A 19334-nucleotide genomic window follows, 5' to 3' on the forward strand; every position below is an offset into this window, starting at 1 on the left:
AATCGTTGTATAGTGAACATGTACAATAAAATACAGGTAGGTTGTGAGCCAATATTGACAATTTCTAAATACTGGGAAAAATATCAAAGGTTTCCCAAATATATGAAAAATGAAACACCAAAAAGGAAGCCAGAAGCTGTTTTTTTGGGAGCATATTTACAATTTTCTTGAGTTTGCTTGCTTTGATTTGTTTTTTCAGGAAAAATGCTGAAAGGCCATGTGCAACACTTACAAATAGGGCCTCCACACCTGAACTGCGACTTTCACAGTTTATTTTTTGCCTCCCAAAGTTTAACTTCCATGCAGTATACTTAAATTCATAAAACCTTGGGAGTTCTATCTCATCACAGTGATTACTTATTAATTGTGACAATTACATTTCTTGGCTTCCTTAAGAAGTATCTGATTGGGGAAGCAAAGTAATGATGGTCTGCACAAACWGGCTCCAGAGTTCTAAGGTATCCAAGTGGTATTGCCCTCCAAAAACMCATCAGCTTTGGAAGTTCAGACCCAACTGAAGCTATGCACAGAGGTGACCAAGAGCAGGTAGTTGTCTTCTTAGTAAGAGCTGTCAGTACAGGGGCATACTCCAGTAACTCCTGASAAAGTTGTGAAGTTTCAGTGGATTCAGTAACATGCACCAGCATTAGGAACAGTTAAAACTCTATGCTAAAGCCATGCATCAATAAAAGAAACACTCCATTGAAACTGCAGTCCAAGCCAGGTACTTAGAGAAAAGTACCTGTCAGCTAATAAACCTTCCCAGTTCTCCTTTCCCACCAAAACACTGTATATTTTGCCACTGGAAATCCAGAGCAACACTTTGAATTTAGGAGATGTGTCTTATTTCATAACCAGCATGGAAGCTGACAAAGAATAAAGTGATAGAGATTCAAGAATGCTCTGTCCCAGCTGTGGCCTCACGAGAAACAGCAATATACCTACTAGAGTGATGAAGGGAGAAGAATAATGGACATTATTTCTGATTCAATTAGAAGGTTAGGTAGTGAGTGACACAATTTAAAGTGAGTCAGCCATTGCTGTGCTGAAGATACAGAAATAGAGCAGTAATGAAACACAACAACTTGCAAAGCCTAAATACTCAGCTCYGCTTCAAGGTCGTGTTTGCAGATGCAGGTACTTTGAAAATAACCATAAAATATTTTAACCTAATATGATCCCATTTCCAAGAAAGGCAGAAAGGAGTATAAGTCATTGTTCWAAGTTATATTTCAACAGGGTTTAAATAATATATCAACAAGGTTAGCTCCTGGAAACAGCAAACAATAAAACCTTGAACTTAGGTGACACCAAATAATCCCTGTATGTTTAGTTGGGGATGAAGARTATTGCCAAATAAATAAAAGAATTAGCTTATGGTTGCATGAAAAGTCCAGTCAAACGATGCCCAGGATGTCAGCTCTACACAGTGCTTTGCAGCCCTGGACTTTGAAAGACAACAGCTCAGTAGCCTAAGAAGACAGAGTGATTATCCCACAGACACTCAACAGACACGAAGGCCTCAYCTCTTCAACTTGCATCCAATTCCCATTGAATTGGATACACTTAAGCAGATGCCTAAGTGCTGTGTGCTGAATTGGAGCTTTATAGATGTTTTCTATTAAGGTAKTTTTAATGATTTCCTTTGCCTTGACTGCATATAGCTCATAGTTCTTGATCCTTAGCAATAAAGGGATACCACAGAAAACATTATTAAAGTACATTTTGATACTGATCAACTAATCACATGTCTTGTGACATTTGCTGTTTTTGCAAGCTTCTGTTTCCAGGTTCCAAAGCTGAAAATAGCGGTTTTAACAGACACTAAACTTTAAGTCTTCAACACTTTTAAATGCTAATAGTAACTAGAAATAAACTAATAAAATTTAAAATTAGTTGTCCCTAAAACATTCAAGATTTTGAATGCCTGACCTATGAATTCATTAACCTCTGGAATTCGATGGGCGAAAAAAAGATAGGAAAGACTTTCCAATACTTCAATGGGATCCAATGTTTTATGGTGCAAAAAGCTGTTTGTGTCTGCTGCCATAATTAATTACTCATGCTCCCCTTTTACCTTTTGCTATAAAACAGAAGACAAAATACAACAAAGCATTTTCATTACTTGCCTGCCCAATCATTAGTCTGCATTAATTACCTGAAATAAAAGAATATCCCAGGATGAGTACACAAGAAGCTGCCAAATCTCATATTCTCTCCCTACTTTGTTTTCCATTGACTAGCTTTTTCTTGTAATTCAATAGCAATGGAAAAAACCAACAAACACTATTGTCCTTTACTKCTTCTCGTGAAATGTGGTGAAAGAACTGACTCACAAACTTGTTTACTATTTTCGGCTGTATTATTTGGTCTAATAAAAGCTTCTACCTCTCTGTACACCATTTCCCTTCTTTGTACTCTTAAGTCACGATGAAAACGAACATTGGTACTTTGTTTTGAAACATTACAGATACCTATTATTTGTGTGACAAGAATTTAATTAGCATAATAATAGAGTACTATGGCAAGAAWTTCTGACTAAAAAAAGTGTTGAAATCCTCTGTGGTTCAGCATTCAGGGGCAAGGGAAAATGGCAACTCACACCACTTTTTAGACTCAGAGAATTACTGCACCCAAGTAGTAATTTACACAGATCCCACAAGAAATGGCAKAGCCATAGGAAATGCCACTCTTAACCACATAGGGTTACATTTGACTGACAACTGCACTCAGCCCGTCTTTTTCCAATTAAGCTCCATCTGCTTYCTCGGCTGGACTGGTTGGCCTAAGGCCTCTCAACAGGACACCCATTGTTTGTTACTTTATCCACTTCCCCAAAAACCTTTCTCTGCCAGAAGCCTGGGGATGCTTCCTCAAAGCATGTCATTGGGCAGGGGCAGGCGAGATGGGTGGGTGGATGATCGGAGTGGATGCGTTGCATGCGAGCATTGGCAGAAACCAGAAAAAGCATGGGCTTAGTGACTCCAACACATCCAAGGAAGGTTTAAGTCTCCACAAAATAAAATAAAAAGCACCATTTTTCTTTCATTATATAGTCTGACCAAAAAGCTTCTGAAACCAAAATWAAATAGTGTGCTCCCCTCTACTCCCCAACATACACACTCTAAAATAAATAATGGCCAAATTGATTTAAATGAAATTCTGTARAAGAATTTGTGCTTGGATGAAAATGGCACATTTGAGCCTGAAGCAAAAGTAAAACCGCCAAGTTATAAACCTCTCAAAGGAAGGTTTATAATGGAAATGCCAACAGACCCTTAACTATAGTGGAGCTGTTAGGTGCCAACATATAAATAATTCTAGTTTTTGCGGTCACTTAGGATAAATTAGATACAGTGCAAGTAGGAACAGTAGGGTTCTGATTCAGTAAACAGTAACAGCCAAAAGCGCATGTTTGGATTTTTAGACAAGTATAGCATAGATTTGATGCTGGCTCTGAAATGGAGTCTATAAGGACATTTGGACTTTTTTAAGTAGTAAGCAAGCCATATTCTGAATTCTTGAGGGCTTGTAAAATAAAAACCTCCTTAACAAGCTTTGCTGCCTACTGTTTCAATCTTCTAAGATTCCTTTACCCCAGTAACCAAAAAAAATGCACCATTTAAGAGTGGTGTAATTGTCTACTGAAGAAAACAACATACTAAGTAAGTGCACATAGTCACATTAAGTGTTATGAATTGCTAAGCATATTAATACACTGGGAAAAAAAGTCACAATGACCAAACAGTAACACACTGACACCTTCTTCTTAAATACATGTGCCAGTTGTTGCACTACTAATAGAAATGGTTTTCTATAGTCCTGGAATGATGCATTTAGGTGATCAAGTATGCTAATTTTGGTCCTGGGAAGAATATATTGCACTGTTTCACAGCAGTTAAGTCCCACACCTTAACACAGTTTTGTTGAGGCAGTGAGGGATGTATTAGGGCTCTCTGCAGGAACTTCCATCTTGGACAGGGTGGGAACCCTCAGAGGCAGCCAAGATTTAGGCTGAGGCTGCTAAGAGATGCTCTATCTCAGGAAATTGTCCTGCTTGCCAAATTCACATCAGCTTCTCATTTAGTGCTTCCGCTACAAAACCCTACCACTGCCCCAGCATCGCCCCGAACTCCCCACTAATGTAAATCCTAAGATGTGTATCTGCAGAAAGATGAATGTTAGACACACTCCAATTTACTCTAACTATATGGGGCTCTACTATAACAACATTTCACATGCTGATAACCTACTGAAAATTCCTTTCTCCAGCTGTCCTTCAACTTTCCAAAGAGGAAGGAAATTGCTATTCTTCCTACACGTGTGATATAAAATGCCTTATTCAAGACAAAAAGCATGTAGCTGCTACAAAATACTGCTTTCACACTACTAGCAGTTGTAGCAATTCTGGAAAGTAGTTCAATCAGAAAAATGTTGGACCTCAGATATCAACCAAGTTGGAACAGCTAACTATGTATGGTCGTATGTCTCTACAGATTGTCTCCAAGTTATTTTCATAATGAAATCCACAATTTTAAGCAAACMGAAGAAATCTAACACAAATGAAACACAAGAAGTATGCTCCTCAGCCAAAGCTAAAAGTCAMTGTGACTTTCTCTGTACTCCCTGTAGCAAATACACTAAGAGCCACAAGCCACACATTCCCACCATACATTCTCAGAAATCAATGGAAACAGATTAAAAACAAAATGGCAGCCAAAATGCACACTTCTGACTGTGTATGGTTAAAATATATGGTTACTGAGTAACTGGATCTTACAGAGTTTGCAGCAACTCATTAAAAAAACCAACTGGATGATAATTACATGTCTGGTTAGCATTCGTGTCCACTTGCTAAGCTTCATATTAAAAAGAAATCCTAACCCCATTAGTTTACCAGCAGTCAAACAATATACCAGGATACTATCAAATCATTATGTGGATTTATTCAAAATATGTAAAGATTTTAATAAAGTGTTACACCATGTTTCACATCAGTCACAAACAAATTTAACATTATTCCACAACAACAACTAATTAAAACACAACTGCTTACAGAACCAGGAATAGAAACAGAAGGTATGGCATCAGGGTGACATTTCCATGCATTACTCATGTCAAGCCACCTCTTAATTTTTCTTACAAACCAATACAGGTTAAAGCTGCACAAGGTTTAGGAAATTTCACAMACCTGTGTAGCAAAAGTACAGGAAWGAAAATGAGAACCAAATTTTAAGAGTTAAAATTATAGGTCAAATACAGGGCAGTAAGTAAATTTTTTCCCACTTCAGGTCCTATGTTGTGTTCGGCATGAAGAGAACTGTAGTTAAAAGCTGTTTGTTCAACTCTGGAACTGCAAGACTCTCCTCTGTCCTCTGCTTTTCAGTAAAGKGAATGGTGAGCCAACAGGACTAAATACTGTTGGACAAATTGAAAGGTGAACATTTACAYAGTTTGTACGCTGACAGCTGGATTCTAAATGCTTACTAATGGTAAAAGGCAACACTGTTTTCCTTACAGTTTCACTTCAAGACACCATGGGTTTTTTTTTCACTTCAAAACCATGGGTTTTTTTAAATGTGGCTGAACAAAAAAGAATTAGGAAATCTTGATATTTCATGTGCTCTCTGTGGGTTGACCAGAAGCTGTTCTTCTAAGGACAAAAGCTCAAGCTACTGCATTGTCTCACAATAGGCAGTACTACACCAAGCACTGCAAATATGGAATAATTTTCAGCTATTTGTCTGAAGTGCAGAGGGACTACTTCAGCTAGAACATTCTCCCTCTTCTTAGGTGCACAATTTTAAGATGCTTTTCAAAACATAAAAACGTCCTCCACTACAAGACAACATTGTGCAATGACCCAGTGACTTAGAATGGYTCCAGATCAGAGGATAATATTGTCATAAATAAATCCAATACTTGGCCAACTCATCACTATGACTTTGAAAATGAAACATAAGGAACCCAGAATACTAGCATCATCCAGATGGGAGTCAACAGAAGATCAGCTTTCATTCCTTCTGATCCTGGATTCAGCTATTTAGGGGATCAACAAGTGATTTACTTTCAAAGGCCTGCACTACAAGACAAGGTTAKCTGTCCCTGCCTGCAAAGTTTACCCCAGGTGGATTTGTTTCTTTGCTTTTTTATTCCTTTACTTTAAGAGTTTAAAGGGCCTTCAAAGGAGTATTGTTCAACACAGAGCAGTTTGTACAAATGTGTCCTAAGACTTAAGATGTGTCCCAAAGTTCAGACACTTAGGAGGTTAATGTGTCTTTCCACATGTCTAGTGTAAGATGCAGATCTCCCTTGATGAATAAGAGACAAAATAAAACATGTAATTCTATACTGGACCACATCTTCAGTGGCACAGTCCATTTAAGTAAATGTTGTGATTTTAAGTAAGTGTTGGGATAGCCCCAGCTGGCAAAGAAGTACCATGCAGCCACTCGCTCACTCACCCTTTACCCTTAGCCAGTGGGAAGGAGAAGAAAATCATAAAAACAGGTAAAATCCATTAATTGATAGAGGAATATTTAATAGCTGAAATAAAATATAATAATAATAATAATAATAATAATAATAATAATAATAATAATAATAATAATAATAATAATAATAGTACCAGTACTACAACTACTACTACTACTACTATTACTAAAAATAATAATATATATATATAAGAGAGGCAACAAAGAGAGCAAAATAAAACTCAACAAAGACAAGCGATGCACAATACCATTGCTCCACTGACCAATGTCCAGCCCATTCCTGAGCAGCAGCAGCCCCTCCCAGGCAATTCCCMSWKTTTATATCCTGAACATGATGTCCTCTGGCCAGTTCAGATYAGCTGGTGTGGCAATGCTCCTTCCTGGCTTGTTGTGCACCTCCTTATTAACAGAGCATGGGAAACTTAAAGTCCTTGACTTGAAGTAAATGCTACTTAGCAACAACTAAACATCAGTGTATCATCAAAATTATTCTCATTCTAAATAACAAAACCTCAGCTCTGTACCAGTTAACAGGAACAACAGCAACTAGTAAGTCAGGTTTCTCTGGACTTTTTTTCTTCTCTCCAAAAAACAAAAGTTCCACATACAGACTGAAAAAATCTGTTYAAGGCAACACTGAATTGCAAGTACAACTACTTCGTATTAAGATTCAGAGAAAACTGCATTTTCTTCATTGGCACCTCCAATGTTTATAGYTAGTGGGACTCTACTTGCATGGTGCATTTCTGATTCCAGCTTCCTGCTCTGGTGTGCATGGTGCTGGGCTCAGTATGATGTGCACCATCCACATGTAGCATAGGACAGAATTAGGACTCAGAGTCAGGGGATTATTAAGGTATGGTGCTCATCATCTCCATTGTCCCAAGCACAGGAGTCACGCTAGATTTTTTGACTACATGAAAGATAYACACTTTGAACAAGGCACTCCGCTGAAAGAAGAAAAACGAGAGAAAAAGAAGCCAAAACAAACTTTGTAGAAAGCTTCAAAGTCACCATTTCATTCCAGAAACATTCCCAAACACCACCTGCAACTCCTTAACTTCAAACATTCTCTAGAAGCATCATTCAAAAATTAAAAAAAATAAATTAAATTAACTTTTATTTGCTAGGACTTATGACAGGCTGACATTTGTAGATCTTCCTTATTCTGGGTATCTCAAACACTTGACAGGAAGAGCCAGATACTAGCATTAAAGGAACCACAAGCAAACAGAGCAGTTATTAGGAATGTGGTAACAGCTCACATACAGCCGTGAATATTAGAACCATTTTTACTGAGAGAAGGAATGTTGGCTCTAACTGTGCAGTTATTCCTTTCTCTTTTTCAAAGAATACCACAGGGATTTCTAACTTCCATCTGGACAGTTTTCCTTAACTGTTTTTGAACACCATGTGTGAGAACACAACAGAATTGYAGACATCAGAGATGGAAAAGACCGATTAGATCATGTAGCCATCCTCCTGCCAGTTGTAGTTTTTCCCCTACAGAATAGTTCCTAGCACTTTGCCCAGTACAGTTTAAAGCATGTCGAGATACTTGGCTTCAACCATCTCTTTTGGAAATTATTCCACAGTGTATGAAGAACGTTGTTAGGACATTTTTCCTTGTAGACACAGCACACATTTTTCTTTCTTTAATGATTTCCAGCCCATTATTCCTGGTTATATCCCACTGAGCCAGCCTGAATAACTCATCTTTACACCTTTGAATAAATGGAGACAGATATGTTTCTCTGCACATTGGTCACTATTTGGCCAGACTACACACAATTTTATTGCCAAAATATACAATATGCTTTAATAAAATCATTTATTCCATCATTTCAGTMATTTTAGGATAATTGTCTCCACCCCAGTGAGCATTTTCAGATGATACTCTGAACAAATCTGTTTATTCTTCCTTACTTTCTGCTACCTATTGTTTTATTTTATAGAGAATGCAAAAGGCATAATAGATTTACAGAAGAAAAACAGCTTTGCAAAGTCAGCACAAATATACTACCTAACTCYTCTGAAACAGCAGCTGCTGCCAACATAGTGATTTTTGCTCAGGGTTTATATTTCCACCCCTCCCTGTATCAAAACACACATTTTATCGATGTGTAAGATTTTCAAGATCTTCATTCCTTTCCATCCTCTCTCCAACAAAAAAGGTCTATTAAACTAGCTTTATTTTGACAAACAAGTATTGTTATACAATTCAAAACATAACTTATTAGAAATCAGAAGCTTTTTAAGCATCTTAGATTTCAAAGTATTTCTTCATCCTCCTTTCATCGACCTTAAATCAGTTCATCCAATTCTCCCCTTTTTTGCCATCAGTTACTTCCTGCAYTATTTTCCCTCATCTAAATTTCAGAATAACTCAGTAATATTTTTCACACTACATTTAATATTTAGGTTGTACTCTGCAATTTCTACCACCATTCCTAGATCAGAGACTTGGCAAAAAATGAGTATGATCGGATGTATTCAGCAAAAAATGTAAACAGAGAAATTAAGGAAAGAAAAATTTACACAAGGCACGTAGTGACTGAGGAAGAGGAAATGAAGTGAGGTAAAAGTGTTATGCTCAGTACCAGGAACACAGAGAGCCATTCTGAGTGGCCATTCTAAGTACACACATTTAGGCTTTGAAAATAAAGCATAAMAACATAAATCCCGAAATAACGATGGAGCAAATACTGCTATGCCTTCAGATGTTTTTCCTTACCAACAAGAACTCCTGCCATTGAAGGGGACAGATAAGAAKTACTGGTTCTAAATTCATGAACCTGCTTCATCTTGATAGCGTCTCAAGGATCCTAGTAGATCAAATCACTGCACTGCCAGACCAAAAAGCCAAAAACATACTAAATCTCTATACCACTGAATTCAGGACATTCCTTATTTTACTCTTTGTGTTTATTTAAAAAGTACATGATGTCTCAAATTAGAGACACTGAATCAACCCACCAACTTTTCCACTCCCAGTCACAAGACTGCACTCCTCTAAAGGTGCACAAAGCTAAAGAAACAAAATAGACACAGTCTTAATGAAGCCAGTTCAAAAGTAGCTCTACAAAGACTCTCCAACAAAGACAGGTCTCATAAATCAGTTTGATTCTGACAAAAATCTGGCAAAGATATTGATTATGCATCTTCATTACAATAGAATTTACAAGCTAAGAGATGCAATGTTTGAACAACTCATTCTTAATTCCTATTATTTTGTCTAATGTAAAAATGTCTTTCAAATCATCTTTGCAAACATTAGCATGCATAAAGCTTTAATTCCACTGCTTCCCTTGTAAAAGACATGGCACTACGTGCCTTCAATGTTCAAGTAAGAGAAACAGATAATTCACTTCTGCTGGTTTAGCAAGGTGTCCTTATTAAAAAAAAAAAAACAAACAAAAAACCTGGAATCATGAAATATATTGCTGTTCAAAATAAAATAAAGTATCTCCAGTGTTTCTAATATTTTTTTTCCCTTTGCTCCATGTTAAGTACAGATCTGGCCATGCAGGGAGTAAGTGTCAATGCACCCTTCAAGGACTCACATTACACTTTACACTATCAGTGACCTGAAATCTGTCAGTCTTACTATTCATATTGTTTCTATCACCTAATGATTAGCTGAAACTTATGGAAGCAGTACTATAAAATGAAACAGTTTGAAATGACAGCTGGAATAGAAACAACACCYTCTTCTAGCCACCTCCAATGCAAAGTTCCTAAAATCAAAATCTTTTATTCTACTCTTCATTACCATCTTAGAACAGCTACAGTTCTATATATGACAGCTGTTATTAACAATTAGCAGTCTGACTTTTTAACTGACTACTCTCTTGTCTAARGGACACAGTGAGGGGGAAGATCTTTCTAAGTTTCCTTATCAAATCTTAAAGAACCAGACTTAYAAAAGAGTTGAAAACATTTATTTCATACCTCCTAAACCAGAAAAAMAAATCAAGGTGTCGCATCTTTTTGTGAAGTTTCAGCAGAAGGCAGTACAATGTATTTTAAGCAGATAYAGAGCTGATGTAATTTCAACAGTGAGTAGAAGGGAAAAAATTGAAAAGGTAGTAACAATGCTTACAACAGAGAAAGAATCACATCAGAAATAAAAAAAAAAAACCCCAGTCAATGTACTTCAGAGAATGAATATTTTGTATACTGAGTAAAGGAGAGAGAACTATTACAGCAGTATCAGTGAAGCCACTAGTGAAGTTTGCTCTGGATTACAAACTGAGAATCTGTATCATGTTTCTACTGAAATCGGTGGGAGGACAAACTTGACACAATTCTTGAAGGCCAAATTTAGATCCTGTACTTAGCCAGTAGTATCTTGTGCCAATCTAAGTCAGTTTCAAACGTGCTTCTGAGATAATGTGTGCTTTAAAATACTTAGATACATACAAAGATGRATAATCCAATCTTTGTAAAGAGATAAATTTACTCTCTAGATTTAAAGAAAAAAATAAAATAAAATTAACATGGATTTTGAAGATGTTTCCTCATGTGTCTCATGCTCACAAAGAGGTCACAAACCAGGGCAGCACTGGGAACCATGACACAACTTTCTCATGTGGACCTGCAAGAGATCCTAATCCCAGGCTAAAGCGATTGCTATCTCTAGACAGCATTAGCAGCATAATCTGCATGCAACTACTGGGATGAGAAGTATTTTCCAAAGTCAGTTAATACAAAATAATACTATAGTGACTTGGTTCATCAACTTCTACTTAATGTGTTCTGACTGTAAGCTGCAAGCAAATGCTGTAGCCAATCATACAAAGAAGATAGTACTACTAAGTTGGCATGCAAGCCCATCTGAAAAAGATAAAGGAAAAGAATCTTTTGGGGGYAAGACTGCAAACAAGCCACTAAAATCTGGCCCTAATGCTATGCCCAAGGATTCTGCATTTGCAATGTCAGGATTAAAATCACTGCTATCTCTCCCTAGGGTWTACAGACCAAGCAATTTTCAAAATATTACTCAGTTTGTGAACTTGTTTGCAGTGCAGATGAATGCTAACATCAGGCAACACCCAAATACCTAAAAACACAAGTGGAGTAGCCTGCCAACAACAGCTAGTAAACAGACAGCTCTAAAGAGGACAGATCAGGCATGCTGCTTTCTCTTCCTCCTCCCTGCGTCCCACAAACACCCTCCTTCATACTCCTGCCAAGTCTATTGCACTGCACAGCAACAGCGTAAGTGCCTGCCAAGTTCTAGAGAGCCAGGCATACTTCTCCATTTAGTGTTTTGTCTGAAGGCCAACAACGCAGTCAGGACATATAAAAATACCCCAAAGACTTGATGTGTTAGGTACTGAAAGATGGAAATAACAAAGCAACACATTAAAAGGTTTTTTCCAACAGACTTTTCTACATTTCTAGCAACTGCTCACTTTAGACATGATTTGTAGAGCGCACTCCTTGGCCTTCACAAGCATATTGAGGACTAGAAAGCTAAGTCTCCATTCTCTCCCTCTTATTCAGGATATCCATCAGTCTGTAACTTACACTAACCACCAAGTCATTTGTATTCAGATAAACCACTAACACCAAAAAACCCATCTGTATTCATACTAGCCAACAATACGTTATCATACTAAGTCTTGGCCTCACTATTTTCTCAAGGAAAAAGTCCCCTAAAGTTCTTTCAGAATCTAACTCTTCCTTTTTTTCTTTGTAGTTACAATCAGCCTTACAGCAAAAACTTACAGGTTAAAATAAATTACAGGCACTTCCTAATAGATAGATAATTCCCTCAGGCAAACAATAYATTTGGTGGAAAGGGATTGAAGAAAACAATGTATTAGACATCAGAACTGCCCAACTGATAAGCAGAAAACAATGCTGTGTTTAAAAAAAGGATCAGACAGATACATAATCTGCCCAAAATGGATTTTTTTGTGGTTTTTATTCCCAGGCTGATTAGCTATCTAACTTTATAAACCAGAACAAATATTTTGGCTGAGAAGCAAGAATCTTGTCTTCTCCATTATATTCTTCAATATCACCTACCTGGACATAYCTACTTTTTGCTCACAATAGAATTTAGATGAAAATTTTTGCTTCTAGCAAGGAAGCAAATCCTGCCTTAGCCTGCAGTTGAAAATTAAAATTATCATTAGTTTTTGCTCACCACTTACASTCATCAGGAAAATAAAGAATTCTCAAAATGCCACTTACATTGATTTTTAGAGTGGATTGTAAAAACCCCAAGATTTTCCCACAGAAAAAGAGTTTYTCTCATCTTCTAATTTTAGGTGTTTTGGAGAAGAATTCAAAAAACAGAACGTATCAGTTATGGTTTTCAAAACATTGATTTTATATTTCTGCTCTCCTCTGTCCACAAAAATGAAAGACTTCGCTGCTCTACAGTATTTCTTACAAGAGACTATATATTCAGAGATCAATAGTTACTAACTTTTACGAACAATTATCACCCACATTCTTCAATTATTATAAAATCAGACAAAAGTTCTGTTTTCTTTCGATAAAGAAATCCTGTATTCTTCAGTTCATTCTCTCCTTTTTAATTAGTGAAAAAGCATCAGAACTGCTTAATGACAACCAGCTTTTTCCTAGCAGAAAGAAATAGATAGAGGCTGAAGGGATATGAATAACYGCATAAAAATGCAACTTTATGAAAGAGGTTGAAAGGACCACTGTACTATATCCCAAGAAAGCTCAGTTTCTCCAACTCTTAACACAGAAAGCATATTCCTAAAYACTAAAAATACTCCTATAATACATACCTGTAATGCAATCAAACAACAAAAAACAGAATACTGTACATATAGCAAAGAACAGAGCAACAAGGTTACAAATTGRTGACTGAAATTGCAAACAAAGAGACAACTTGTCCAATATGAAGTAAACTGCTAATGAAGACTTACCTCCAGAAACTGGGGCATCCATGAAAACTGCACCCATTTTTTCAACAGCTTTGGCTAATTCTTTTGAAACTGCAGGATCTATAGTGCTGGAATCTATTAGCAATGAGCCTTTCTTCACTTTCCTAAAAGAAAGATTAATTGTTATTATTAAGTATTTGTTCCAGAAGATAGTTGCAATGATTACCAATGCACTGGTTTCCCTCAGCATGATAAATGTGCACATTTTTTTTGTACACTAATAGACACGAAGTTTTAAAACCTATTGAGCAAGATCTGCTTAGTATTCATAATGTTAAATATGTATACTGCAGTTTTGAATCACTCAAAGCCCAATAAAAGCTGAACACAAAAAAATATGTTCTTCTTATACAYTATTATTAAAAAATCACATAAAAAGGATGGTCTAGGAAAACCTTCCATCATACAAATAGAGCAGGATATCATATACAGATCACCTAAGATGCATTCTAAGTAACTTCTCATGCGGCATTAAATTGAATATATAACAATACAATGTTCTTTTTATACATACAGTACCTTAAGTTCTTATCAGAATGGTCTGATTGCATTATTTTAATCGTTGCTACAGTTTATTCTACATAAAGACTGTAACTAAGACCACAAAAGCCCATTGAAGATTTGAAGAAAAGCATGGAGAAAAATGTTTTCCCACTRATAGCCACTAAATTTAGGCAGATTTGTATTGCAAACTGTGTAACACAGAAAGTTGTATACCTGATTTAAAAAATACARTAAGATTTTTGAAATTTGCAAAATGTGACCTTTTTATTGCCCTCCACAACAAAAAAGTTTATTTTTATCCCTCTTGCCATTGAATTTCCATTGAATTCCATCATTTCAAGTTCACCTGACCAGTGATCACCATGAAATGAAAGACCAGAATTTTTCAGTCACAAAAAGGTGTCCCATTTAAAGCTACTTATGACAGATAGAGCTCCACTGCACCTTGCATGCCGTTGGCAGCACAGTGGATTTCAYTTAATTGTATTGCCTAGATTGCTGGACACAATCTCTTAGTGTATACATACAGTGTGACCCCACTGGAACTCCAGACTCAAACAGTGCCACRTACACAAAACTTGTCTCCTTTCACGGAAGGGACAGTTTGTTTGAACATGTAAAAACAAAAACCAGAGCAGCAGATCAGGTACTACATCATCTTCACTTATGTTCACAACAAGGAGCAGTGTTCCTTGGTAACAAGGAGGGATGACTCAGTCAACCTTTAAACATTTCACACTATTAATTTTTTCTTTTGTAAAGCTTTAAAAGCTTTAGAATATTATGAAAGTCAAACCAGTCAGCAAGGACCAGGCCACTTTGTGCAACAATTATCCAACTATTGTCAAATTACACCTCCCCTCTTCATACAGAGGCTGAGAAACTGCAGCAGCACAGGACTGCTTTCCACATCCTCTGTTCCCTGCTGGATTTTCCACGTCTACGTACTCATGAGATTATCTGGGTGTRCTATATCAGTAAGTACTGCCAATCGTTCTTCAAACCACTGCCATCATGRGTACAGTTCTCCCACAGCTACTTGCTGAGCTTTGTGGGATTGATCCAATTACCCATCTTCCCTGAAGGGTCTAAGCTACAGATACTTAGATCTGCTCAGTCCTGCTTTATGAGGAATTAAATTACAGACAGTAAAGGAAGGATAGCAAGAACAACAGAAATCCCTCTCTTCTACTTCCATTTTCTTATCACTGCAYCTTAATATTTTACAACCAATTCCTAAAAAAGCATCATTGTTTTTTGATAATCTACTTTACTTTTGTCTTCAGTATGTTTCTTCCTTTTCCTTATTAACCTGTATAGCTGTAAGAGCCTACATGATCCTCAGAGGTATCCAGTGGCCATAGTCAGCCTGCCAGGAGCAGTGCACATGTAGCTAGAACAGACTTTAAAATKATATTTACTTTTTGATTTACCAAATTAGAAAACTCTTAGCATTAGAATTCTCCATACTATGGATCTAAGGCTCTGTGTGGAAATCCCTCCACAAAAGTTAAAAACCCCTGTTTCTCATTAAACAAACTCTTCAAGTATTTTTTGTGCAATAAACATATAGTAAGAGTAGAAATCAGGAAAGTCTTGTCAGCCATTMTATGTTAATACACTTCAATTCTGTAAAACACAATGACATCTCTTCAGAACATTTAATTTATAGGATTTCAAGTTAAAGAAAAAAGTATTTGAACAAATAATTGTTGCCAAYAAATATTCTACTTGCACTTGTGCGTAGTACATTACGTCAGAAGAACCATGTAACTGAAAAGGCAGGTAATAATTAAGTTGCCTGAAATGCACATAAATTATTATTCTACTGAAAATAAAATTAAGACTTTAGCCAAAAGCCATTCAAAAGCAAGCACTGTATAAGAGAAGTCATATAATTAGAAATATCAATAGTGACAGAATAGAGAACATTGAATTAAGTGTCCTGAAGGCACAGCAAGAGTTACAATAGTGATCATCAGACAAACCTTGAGTATGAGTGGAAATTCTCCAAACTACAAAAAAATCTTACTTTAGAATTCCATTTGCTCCTGTGTAAACTTCTTTTGCATTGGGACTAGAAGGCAGCATGGTGATAATTCTGTCTGCTCTTTCTGCTACATCTGCTGGGGATTCTGTTACCTTTTACAGAAAAAAAAAAACCAACCATGTAAGCTTTCACACTTCCTGAAAAAGAGATGTTTAACATGTTTGCTGAGTTTGGTTTTAGTATTCACTGGACATTAGTCACAACTAAGCTAGGTAAAAAATTAAAACACAAGAAAAAAAAAATCCTCTTCTAATGAAAATATTAGTTATTTAGATCCAGTAACAGAAAAAAAAATTAAAAGTATCTCCCATTATGGATGTTCCTCCACAACATCTGCCAAAAGGCATGCTTTCATCCCATCAACCCATTCACGAATCTTTGATTCACTACAAACCATGCATCTAYACAAAATATTTCTAAGGAAGGACAACATAACAGGATCATAAAAATCTCAGCTTTTCTCCTTATCTTATATATGGCATTGAAAGAGAGGAAGACTGAGGAAAAAAGAAAAAAAATACTTAATGCACCTCTGAGCCTTACCTTAATAGAAGACAGATAAACCAATTGCTGTTTCTCACAATATTACAACTGATATTTTTAAAAAGGCAAATTACCAGGTCAAGCATCCTTCACAAGAAAGGTATGARCAATGTTCAAAATATATTACTAGGTATTAGTTGTTAAATAACCAYACCTACTTCAAAGGTGTATTACCTTTTGCATGTCACTTCCAGAGGCAGGCAGTATAGTATCTAATAGACATATACAACACATGAAATATTGACAGCTAAGCAGCATTAGAAGGCATTCACCATTACGACTTCTGTCCTGTGCTAGTTTGAAATAATTAATTTCTTTTAAATTGCATTGTCAACACATTCCTAGCCCAGGGATAATAGCAACAAAAATACAGCTTATTCTTTTATCTTTAKCCCATGAGGAAGAAGTCTGATTTCAGTCATTCATAATAAATTACGCCTGAAGGACTTCTGGGATACAGCACAAGAAACGTCTTGATTTTTATTTGACTTCTGAGCAAAAGAAGGGAAGACTGTAAATAGTCACTGAACAAGGCTCTTGRGGAAAAAAAGTAAAGAAACTGGCATAGATGGGACTGAGAAACATGCAGATTTTGTTTTGAAAGAGTAAGCTGATACTGCACAAAACATCTGGCATACCACACAGTTACAAAACAAAACATGCTCTAATCTAAAGAACAAAGGTTAGCAGGAATAAATGAGGCAATTATAAGCAGCAAACMTTCTATATCTCATTAGTTAACTTTATGAATTGTCTCCCTGGAGACCAGAGATCCTATCTCTTTAAAAAGAAGTATGACACCTTTGTCTTTAGTTCTGAGCATCCCTGTTTTGGTTCAGTCCTAATGCATATTATTAGAGACTGAGAGAGAAAATGTGTAATTGGAACCTAAATTTATATATGTCGTCTTATTTGAAACTATGATCTCCAGTATTCTTAGAGGTTTGCAGGGTATCAGCTGAAGACCCAGTGGCACATTTGCATCTTTCAAAGTTGCAAAACACACTACATTGGGCACACAACTGAAGGAGAACATAAGTTCAAATTTGTACTTGGCTACATAGATAGAAGATAGCTGAGGTTTGGTTACAGTTTTAAACAATTCTTAAGCAACACAGATACAAAGACATAGTAATGTAGTAATTACACAGAAATTAATTTCTTCCATCAATGTCTTTCAAAATACTAACATGCCTTTTACATGAAGAAAATAAGGTTAAAAAGTAGACTGGGACAGTACTTTCATATCCATACAAAGGAAAACCTTTCTTTTACCTTGAAGTAAGTAGCAAAACAAACTGGGAATTAAAAACGGGAACTGTCACTCTTGAGCTTTTGGTACTGTTAACAGATATGAATAATATTGCCTGAAAAAAATCTACCTATCTGGTTCAAWAAGCAGCATATAATACTTTTATTTGGGTCTTTGTGTCTTAGAAACAAAGCTGAATGTCTTGAAAGCTATTATAAAACTTTAAGCATTTGAAATCACTAAGAACATGTGCATACCTTTAAAAACCATRCTAAATACTAGTTGTTGATTATCCGCATAGACCACACTAGCTCAGAGTAGCAGCCCACCAAGGTCTGCACATGTTCTGACACTTGTTTAGTTCAAGTAAACTTTTGCAGTATGCCATTGGATAGGAGAGACTTTTCTTCATACTGCTGGTTGTTGGTTCTGCCCTTCAATATGTGTCTCTGCATGTATTTGTTCCAAACTGCTTCTCTATGTTTTTTACTTATATTTATAGTAAGTGAATTAATTAGTTTTGCCTGAAATGCCATTCTTATTGTACACTGAAGAAACTTTATTTTTATGATGCTTTATGCATCAGATGACTCCAGTATCGCTCTCAATCTCCTAAAGCTGAGATAAGATTGAGACACAAAGACCTGCAAACTGAAGCATATAGTTACTCCACTGTCTGAGGAAAAAAAATTGTAATTAATGACAAAGGGTAAAGACAGTAAATAGAGTGTAGAGGCAGCCTGCTCACTCACAGCATTGTTCACTATTCTCCCTTATTTGTAGCCTTCCAACTTTCTCCAGGTTTCACCCCAAGTGGTTCCATATGCTCCAGCTCAGCCAGTCTTGCTCCTACAATTCACCATTAGCAGGGGGTGGCCGCTTTCTGACCTGTGCCACCTCCCAGTTCTTTACTTCAGTGGCTAAAGAAAGTGGAGTCACAGAYTGTGCAGATTTATGGTCAAACACCCCACATCTGCCATATACCTTGGTAGCAGCACTGGCCTTAAACAATGGACATTTGACTAGGTTTACTGTCTCTTGGGGTCATTTCACCCCTGTAACACTCCTGATGGTTTTACCCTACCAAAGAGAACACAGCCCTTAGAGCCCAATGTTCCTTCTACRGCAGTTTCTACAAGGCCCCATGGACTCACAAGTTTTCAACTCCTGAAAAAAGTGTTGGAGTAGGATTTACACCTATAGATCAAGAARAGAAAGTTATGTTCACATATTTTCTTCAAGTGTGTTTGATTTGTATTTAAGACTACCCATGTATTCGTGATTTATGATCTTAAAACAYGCTTTAGACATTATTTTTAAAGGCATTTCAGTTCACCTTTATTATCACATGAAAAGTCTTGCAGTCAATGTCAAAGATTCTATTACAAAGGCAAAAAGMTATCAACATGGGCAGCCACTGCAAAGACATTCCACTGCAGAACATGAATTTAAAATGCAACCAGTAGTTCAAAASAGTCTCTTCCATTTGCCCAGTCTTACTCAAGACTGGTTCATGCCTGAGGGTCTTGGCTGTTTTAACAAAACAAGAACAGAAGCTA

General features: G+C 36.5%; 1 protein-coding gene across 1 annotated transcript in view; it reads right to left on the reverse strand.

The window, feature by feature from the left end:
* The window catches only part of HIBADH (3-hydroxyisobutyrate dehydrogenase), an 85075-nt gene that overhangs the window by 56422 nt on the left and 9319 nt on the right, over window positions 1-19334 (reverse strand). Inside the window, exons 3-4 of the mRNA XM_057365509.1 lie at window positions 15963-16072; window positions 13409-13530 (exon numbers count right to left, since the gene is read on the reverse strand). Coding sequence (XP_057221492.1) covers window positions 13409-13530; window positions 15963-16072 — 232 coding nt within the window. The remainder of the gene's footprint in view (window positions 1-13408; window positions 13531-15962; window positions 16073-19334) is intronic.

This window comes from Malurus melanocephalus, unplaced genomic scaffold (genome assembly GCF_030028575.1).
Source record: "Malurus melanocephalus ecotype Western Australia unplaced genomic scaffold, MMel_1.1 scaffold_53, whole genome shotgun sequence".
Taxonomy (NCBI): domain Eukaryota; kingdom Metazoa; phylum Chordata; class Aves; order Passeriformes; family Maluridae; genus Malurus; species Malurus melanocephalus.